Consider the following 9,697-nt stretch of genomic DNA (forward strand, 5'->3'; position numbering starts at 1 on the left):
CAACCGGAGTTTTTACCTTACTCTCAGTTACATATGTGGCGACATTAGCAGGTAGTGTGTTCTTGAACTGTTCCATTACCACTAGATCAAATAGTTGTTCGAAGTTCTCAACCTCTGATGATGAACACCAGCGTGCAAATTATGTAGTCAGATCTCTTACAAATTCTACATGAGTCTGTTTGTCACGTTTTTTCCAGGTACGGCATCGCTGCCTGTATGCCTCTGGCACTAATTCATACATTTTTAACACTGCTGCCTTGACTTTTACATAGCTCCTACTATCCATAGGACTTAACGCAGCGAATGCTTCCTGAGCTTTCCCTGTGAGAATAGACTGTAACATTAAGGCGCGATCTGTGTCTGGCCAGTTACGTGCATCTGCTACTCTGTCAAACAATAAAAAGAATGTATCGGGATCCTTTTCGTTAAATTTGGGAAGTAGTCTCAGGTTAACGCCAATGTCAGAAGTTTTTACACTCCCTCTCCTTTCAGTATTACCAGTGAACAGTGCATCTGATGATAATTTTCCTTGTTGGATCATGTCTAGCTTTTTGTATTCCACATCTAACCTAGCCATCTCAATTTGTTGTTTGATTTTTTCCACTTCCAACACATGCTGCTGTTTTAACAATAAAAGCTCCTTTCTCTCTTTGAACCCCACACTGTATTCTCCCACAGCTCCATCTTCCTCATCATCTTCCTCATCATCTTCCTCATTTTTCTCAACTTCCTCAACTTCTTCAACTGGCTTAAGGATCCCCTTTTCCACTAAGCCTGTCAATATACTGGCCTTCACAGGTGCCTTGAGCTTTTCTGTCACAGGAATGTCATAATAACCGGCTACCAACGTTAACTGTTCCTTGGTACAGAGGTTCAACAGTTCCACTGATGGAGTTTTAACAAACTCTTCCATGACTAAAATTTGTTTGTGCAGATTACTCAAAACCGAAACTCAGTGTTGGGGCTGTGTAAAACAAGAAGCATGAACGTCACAAAAATAGGAACAAACCCCCCCTAACTTATCTAATATACAGTACTAGTCTACCTAGCTACCTTAACCTACCAGTCGGCACCCGAGCATGAGGAATTGTCTCCTCCAGCCACCTAGTGTGACCCTCAAGATCCGCCGAACAACCGGTACCCTACCTGGCACCGGTCGCTCAGGTATTTGTTCCCAACATTTTGTTCGTTCACTACCCCCTGTAATACCCATCCCAACACTTACCTTGTAGTCTGCACACCGGGGCAAAATGCTCTCTCTTCCCAGCTCCTAACAAATCAAACAAACTTGTGTGAAACTCCCAACAAACAAATTCCAAAGCAATTTCAAAACAACTTAACAAATCTAAATTTTCAAACAAACCAAGTGATTTTTAAGACGAGCCCCCATTTTGTCATGCACTAGGGTGATACATGGCAAAAAGAGGGAGTCCACACAAGGTCAAACATTTAAATTATATTTATTGTTCAGAATTAATTAAGGAATGTTATCAAGGTAATCATAATCAAAAGCAAATCAAAGTATGAGGTGTGAGCAAGTCAGTAATCAGTAATGTAATGCAGTGTATGGATGTGTGGAATGTGCTGTGCGAGTGTTGTATAAGATGTGTAAATTAACTGAAAACAAATGTGTTAGGCCCCACAGGCCAGGTAGCAGAGATCCTGCTTTCAGGGAGGAGAGAGAGATAGAATGAGGGGTTGTGGGAGAGCTCCCTATATACTCTCCCAAACCACCCCACCCAACTGCACCCAGTTGATCTAACGGCCTGCTCCACTCCGCCCTACTCACTCAGGCTGCCGGCTAGCCATCAGTGAAGGCAGAGGGGGCAGGGCCGTCACAACACACACACACACACACACACACACACACACACACACACACACACACACACACACACACACACACACACACACACACACACACACACACACACACACACACACACACACACGACACCACAGGCATAAAACGAACCACTTTACTTTCCCAGCATTGTTCCGGCTCTGTAATTGCCCTTTAAAACCCACACTTCTAAATATAACCTGAATTCCCTCCGTGTTCAAAGTGTTTACCTACCACACACACACACACACACACACACACACACACACACACACACACACACACACACACACACACACACACACACACACACACACACTCTAACTAAAGCACTCCAGATGTGCAAACCTTACAGGACACAGTGTGCACGTTGGTGTGCACATTCAGTGGTGGAAATTAACCAAGTACATTTGCTCAAGTACCAAAGTTAAGTACACTTTGGAGATTTCTTTTTTGATTTACTTGAGTATGTAAACGTTTCAATATGCCATACTTCTACTCCACTACATCTCAATATGCCATACTTCTACTCCACTACATCTCAGTAGGTAGTGTGCACATTAGTTATGTGTCACATTCGGACAAGTTGTGTGTGTGTGCAGATCGGCTATTTTGAGGTATTTTTATTACTTTAGTGGAGTATTGACAATTTTCATTACTTTTACTTCTACTCCACTACATCTCTGAGGAAAATATTGTACTTTTACTCCACTACAATTATTTGAAAACTTTAGTAACTAGTTACTTTCCAGATAAATTATTACATTATTAAATTATTACATTATAAAACATACATTAACCACTTTAGCCCTATTTTATACCTAGGCTATTTGAAAATAGCAGATCTACAAGCTCACAATGCGTTGCATCGCGACACGTTGTGAGCTTGTAGACCTGCTATTTTCAAACATTTTAGTACTTCTACTTTTGGTACTTTAAGTACGTTTTGATACCACTACTTTTGTACTTTTACTCAAGTCAATTTTTAATTCTCAAGTCAGGTGATGCCAGCCTCCTGGAAAAAAATAGTAAGACGCACCTGGGGTGACAGGGCTTTTTCAGTTGCAGCCCCCCACCCTTTGGAACCCTCCACCTCACATCAAAGCTGCCCCCACTCTTGCCGTGTTCAAAGCCGCCCTCAAAACCCACCTTTTCAGACGTGCTTTCCCCACCTAACTCAAACCAAATCTCCCTTTCTGCTTCTTAGTCTTAGCTTAATGTTTTTAGCCTTGTAAATTTTTCGCTCCTAATAAAGTTGTTTACTTTGGTTTGTTTTGTAGAGCAACTTTGGGTACTAAGAAAAGCACTATATAAGTCTGATGTATTATTATTATTATTATTATTATTGGAGGTTCAGGCCGCTGCGTGGCCCGCACATCTAGAGTTCGGCCAATCGGACTGATATGCACAGTATATGGAGATCTCTGTGTCCGTCAGTCCTTGTCCCTTTTATTCAGTCCGCCCCCCTGCCGGTACTACCTTAAGCCAATTTTAATATGGGAGGGTCAAAAAAATATATGGGGACCCCATGAGCGTAAGGGTCTAGATATTAATCTTAGATAGAATCAAATATGTTTCATTAGAGATTCAATTAACAGATCCCAGTGAGCCGTAGTCGAATATTAGACGTCCGTTTTTTTTTAGACCTAAATTAGCTGGTCTAGAATCGGTCTATAATGTAGACCGAATTTAGCCGACTGAATTTAAAGCATTATTCCATAAATATTGATTAAAAAAACAACTGTAAGTTGCATAACTGATCTCCAATTATTGGACAAAAACAATTTGAATAGCCATTGATCATTATACAGTATAGTTTAAATTTAGCCAAGATTCAGACGTTTAAATCAAAACCATATATAAACGTCTACATTTAGACCAGTTTTAAACCATGACATTTATTTTATTTTTTAGACATGTTTTTGAAAAATGTTTTTATTAGGACTCTAACAGTATGTTTAGAAGTGATAATATGTCACTATTATCGCTTAAATAATGGCAGTTTGCATTAATGGTGATAGGCCAGTAATGCAAATAGTCCTTTAAAATATATTTCTATAACGGCAGTTCGCACGTACTATTTGCGGTCGAGGACAGCCTAATTCAAAATAAACTCGACGTGACTGCACACTGCATTATGTTATGAGGAAAAAACTATGAACGGAAAATATAACTATGTGCAGTGCCCAACAGCAGTAGGGGGCAGCACCGTTATCTCGGTCCAGTGTTGCCAGATTTTGCGAGAGAAATAAGCAGCCAGGTCTATGAAAACAAGGCCAAAGCAAGCAACTGTAGGCCACATGAGAGATATCTCATATATTATTTTGTATTTATATATATACGATCTACAAGCTCACAACGGGTCTTCATAGAAAAATATATAATTATGTATAATTATGTGGCTATTCAATACCTGATCCTTAACTAGAGAGTCTACTGATAAGCCACATAAAGGCTTACAAGTAATTCAAAAATTATGTCTAAAAATGGTTCAATAATGAATTATGATTATCATGTAGTGTAGACTACATCGATGTTGACCTTCTGAAAATGATGGTTATTTGACAATCCATAGTCCGGGGCTCCTTGTACATCAATTGCTGCATCAATGCAGTGCGGCATGGTGCCGTTCAGTCTGTGGCACTGCTTAGGTGTTGTGGAAGTGTAGATCTGCTGTATACAACAATTCAGAAATGAGTGCCAGACACATTTTATTGCAAGCTATTGAATGTTAAAAGTATTAGTGTTCTTAATTATTTATTTTTTTAATTGTGTATTGATTGCCATTTAATTGTGAATAATGCTATATTTCTTTTATCCATTGTGTGGTACAACTTGAGTGCAACTAAACGCAGTAGATCTATAAATCACAATTTGGTATCTGTAATATTGTTTTCTTTTTTTTTAATTTCGTTTTCAGCAACATTTAATATGGCCTCTAATTATTTAAAAGATTGGAGGAGAAAACGGACTAGGACAGGTGCCTTTTTAGAAGAGTTTGACAGTGATGAAGACGTGACCGATTCACAGGAGACTGTTGAAGCACAGGATTTGGGCAGGACACAGGAGGAGGGTGGTGCAAGTCACTCTGGTACATCTTTTGGTCCAAGTATGGGTGGAGAGCTTGATAGACACGATGACTACGGTTATAGAGAGTAGAGCTCTTCACGGGTCCAAAAAAAAACGGACCAAACCCGAAATGGAAATGTGAAATCTGTTCCAATTCCGACCCATTCCGACATTTTTTTCAAATTACAAAACCAAACCCGAGTGGACCCGTGTCATTTTCGTCCGATTCCGACCCGTTCCGATGTTTTTTTCAAATTATAAAACCAAACCCGAGTGGACCCGTGTCATTTTCGTCCGATTCCGACCCGTTCCGATGTTTTTTTCAAATTATAAAACCAAACCCGAGTGGACCCGTGTAATTTTCGTCCGATTCCGACCCGTTCCGATGTTTTTACATTTCTACAGACCCGGACCGTAATTGGACCGGTGAAATGTGTTCCGAAACCCGATTATTTCCGAGATTTCACAAACCCGACCCTGCAGACACCACTTCAAAAAAGCGCATCAATGAAACGATACAAAAATAAATAAATATGCGCAGCGGGCCGCAGAGATGTTAATTTGCGTGAGCGTGACAGGTTCTCTTTGTAAATAAATGTGTACTTTAATAAATAATAGCGGACTTAATGTCCCATGACCCACGTCCGTGCTATTTACATTTTGACGATGCACGTTAGTCAAGTGGAGCTGTGTTCCGTGAGCAGAAAGCTGTCAAGTGGCCTCCAGAAAATAAATCTGGTTTCCTTTCAAAACGATGTGCATTTCAGAATAAGAGTTTTTTTAAACTCTATCCTTGTAATGTTACAATTCAACACACGTTTTATTTTGAAATCATACTACTGGAAGTAGAAGTACCCAGGTAGCCTAGTTGAAACTACTTAACTTCACGCGAACGCAGCAGTTTATGCGGAACGGGGGGAGAAAAAAAAAGTCAGAGACAAACAGTGGGGGGAAATCACGGATCTGTGAGAGTGTCCCGTCGTACACACAAATTAATGAATGGTTGTGACGCCCTGTATGTTAATCTGACGTTAGTAGATTATGTTTTATTCTTGAACATGGCCATGGGTCTGTGGCAGGTTATTTAATATGGGATTTTCACAGCTGCCTTTGACTTTTTCTTAACGGAACGGCGTTCCGGCACCGAATCTTTTACCGGAACGCCGTTCCGGACCGTTCCGGCCCACTTTCACCCCTGGACTTATTTAACAATCACCATTTCATGATTAAAGCTAGAAACTCTTAACGCAGTTCATCACACAAGTTACACAGCCATTCATGTCGCTGGCTCGCTGCTGCACTAACCTGATCCTAGGTCAGCCCTAAAGCATCACACAAATTAACCAGCAGCCAGCACTGCGTTTAGTGCACACACAGTGCACACGGCACGCCACACAAAGCAGTGTGTGAGGACGAGAGCAGAGCGCAGCGCACGGCACACACAGATTGATTGTTTATTTAATACTTCATTAACAGTTTGCCAAAAAAAAGCACAGAAAGTAGGCTACACACACACAGTCACGCACGTCGCACGCACACTTCGGGTTTTTTCGGATCCACTCGGGTATTACACATAATGAAAGACAGACCCGAGTTCCGAGGTAATGCTGCCCGATTCCGCCCCGCCCCCGACTAATCATGATAAAGACAGACCCGAGTTCCGTCAATTTCCGAGGTAATGCTGCCCGATTCCGCCCCGCCCCGAATGATCATGATAAAGACAGACCCGAGTTCCGACAAATTCCGAGGTAATGCTGCCCGATTCCGCCCCGCCCCCGAGTGATCATGATAAAACACGAGTCAGACCCGTACGGGTCTCGGGTCCTCTCGGGTAATTTCGGAATCGGGGGGCCCGTGAAGAGCTCTAATAGAGAGTACCCAGATATAAGTGACGAAGAAACCGAGCTTGTTGATCTAGAATCACAAACCGAAGAGGAACAGTTGAGTCTAAGACAGGATGTGGCATCTTGGGCCACTAACACAAAGCAGACCCACAGCAGTGTAAATACGATGCTAGCGATCCTCTGCAAACATGGCCACAATTTGCCCAAAGATGTCCGTACACTTTTGCACACTCCACGTTTTGTAGACAGCAGTAAGAAATGTGGTGGTGACTACATTTATTATGGACTTGAGTCAGGCATCCGCAAGTACCTGGAGCAATGCCCGAGTTACACAGGAGCAGTCATGTTGGACATAAATATTGATGGTGTTCCCCTGTTCAAATCCAGTCTGAAACAATTTTGGCCAATTTTGGCCAAATTTCACAAATCTGACCCTTTTCTTGTGGCTCTATTTTGTGGGAGTAAAAAAACGGAACCAGTAGAGGAGTATCTACAAGATTTTGTGCAGGAGTTAGTAGACCTTCAGGAAAAAGGCATTGAGAATGAAGGGGTCCAGTTGGAGGTCAAGATCAACGCTTTCATCTGTGACTCTCCTGCAAGAGCTTTTGTCAAGTGCATCAAAGGCCACAATGCTTATCATGCATGCGAACGCTGTAAAGCTTTGGCCGTCCGGGTGGACAGCAGGATGGTCTACACAAACCATGCTACTTGTGAAAGAAGAACGGATGACAAATTTCGAAAGGTTGAATACACAGTCCACCAAAAAAAAGCTACACCCCTCATTACAGCTGGAATTGGGTGTGTCAGCCAGTTTGTGTTGGACTACATGCATGTGGTTTGCCTTGGTGTCGTAAAGAGGCTTCTGACTTTTCTCATTCAAGGTCCTGCTGAGTGCAGACTGCCCAAAAGAGCAAGAGACGAACTATCCAGCAGATTAATGGCACTCAGAGGACAAATGCCCTCAGAATTTGCCAGGCAACCAAGGTCTCTAGTAGATCTCGATCGGTGGAAAGCCACAGAATTCCGGCAGTTCCTACTCTACACAGGTCCAGTTGTGCTGAAAGACATACTGTCAGATGACCAGTATCACCACTTCTTGTGTCTGACAGTAGGTATGTCCATCATGCTTGAGTCTGATCAGGAGCAGAGAGAAGCATATCTGGAGTACTCCAGGGAACTACTGAAGCACTTTGTAGAGAACTCTGCTGAGTGTTATGGGAAAACCTTTTACGTGTACAACATCCACAGCCTGCAGCACTTGCATGAAGACGTGGCGGGTTTAAAATGCTCTTTGACCGACATTTCAGCATTCCCTTTTGAGAACCATTTGCAGTCCATCAAGAGAATGGTTCGAAATGGCCAAAATCCAATTGCACAGGTCACAAAGAGAATTGTGGAACAGGAGCAGGCAAAGCCAACCCAAAAATCGTCTCTCAAGAGGTACTATGTCTCAGCAAAAACCAGAGACAGTTGCTTCATCCTTGAAGACGAGATTGCTTTTGTGAGAGAGAAGAGGAGTGATGGCAAGCTGGTGGCTGATGTCATTACACTGGATGATGCCAATGATCTGTTTGACAAACCATGCAAGTCAAAATCATCAACATTGCATACGTGGACAGACAAATGGATCAAGCACATCGACGACTGCTTGATAAAAAACAATTGTTAAGGAAGGCTGTTTGCCTTCCACATTCTGAGGGATTTGCCATCTTTCCACTTCTACACAACATGGACTAATGGGCATTCGTGAAGTAAAGGAACTATTAAAGCAGCACTATGTTACTTGTAAAATTGGGCTATCACTATCACCCACTTAGCAACACAGCAGAACTTAACGGCAGCAAACGGCTCAGAGATTAGGTAAATGGCACAGTCACCCATCCCGGCGTAATACCCATGGACAAAAAGTAGCGGAAATCAATGAGCCTGCACCGATGGCTAGGGGCCTAGTAGCTGATGAACATATCGGTCAACCACCCCAGCAGTGCACCGGAACATTATTGGCACATAACAGAGGCTATGTGGCTACATCAAAGAGCCCAGCAGACACGCACCTTCTTGGCAATGCAGAGACTAAACTGGAAGCCCACCTGCAAACACTGTATGTTAAAGCAGTAAGAGCAAAACAGAGGTATGACATCGCCGACGCCGTTCTCCAAAAATGTAATCACGTCAAAGTACTAACGACATATTATGCGTAAAGAAGTGATTGTCATACAACATTGCAATCTAACAAATGTGAAGAAGCACCCTGTAAATGGCTTCACTACCATTTCACAGATGAAAAATATTCCAACAAGGAGCACACTGTGAAATGTCATCAATTGCAATGACAAAAGTGACTGAATCTCAAAGAAAGTTCAGTAATGCCCCTTTTCTTAGCTGGGGCTTTACAGCAATCAACCACAATTTCAATATATGGCATAAAATGTATATATTTATACATTTGGAGCCTATCTAGCAGATGTAGTGGGCCACAATGTAGTGGGTGCACAATCCGCATTGTTTCATAATGCACATTTTCAGCCTGTCTAGTGAAATGTGTTCAATGACCACCGCTCGTATGTTTACAATTGCATACAATTTTTCTTATTTTTTTGTGGATAAATAAGGAATGATGAACATAGATTAATTACATTTTTCAATTTGCAGAATGGCGTCACAGCGGAAAACCACCCGCGTCATCAAAAAGAAAACCTACCCTGATTTTATAGAAGGTAATCGGCTGTTATATTTATTTGTTTGACATTACACATAACGTACACATTTTGACTATCCATTGCTATTTTTTTAATGTATTATATTGACAATCTATGTACATGTCATCGGTTTCTAGGTCCCATATATCCATCACCACCTAAACAGGTGCACAAGAGGTTGACTGCAGTGGCCACAACAGGTAATTTGAAATAGTACACATACATAGATAAAGAAATTGAAT

At 41.8% G+C, this 9,697-nt stretch overlaps 1 protein-coding gene across 1 annotated transcript in view; it reads left to right on the plus strand.

The window, feature by feature from the left end:
- Positions 1-8,563: 8,563 nt before the first annotated feature.
- Positions 8,564-9,697, plus strand: part of LOC311038040 (uncharacterized protein) — a gene marked incomplete at its 3' end in the record, with an annotated part of 14,493 nt that continues 13,359 nt past the window's right edge. The window contains exons 1-3 of the mRNA XM_084047335.1: positions 8,564-8,887; positions 9,409-9,473; positions 9,593-9,655. Of these exons, the coding sequence (XP_083903461.1) occupies positions 8,691-8,887; positions 9,409-9,473; positions 9,593-9,655 (325 nt within the window). The 5' untranslated portion in view covers positions 8,564-8,690. The remainder of the gene's footprint in view (positions 8,888-9,408; positions 9,474-9,592; positions 9,656-9,697) is intronic.

Source organism: Gymnoscopelus microlampas, assembly GCF_963454915.1.
Source record: "Gymnoscopelus microlampas genome assembly, chromosome: 21".
NCBI classification, from domain to species: Eukaryota; Metazoa; Chordata; class Actinopteri; order Myctophiformes; family Myctophidae; genus Gymnoscopelus; species Gymnoscopelus microlampas.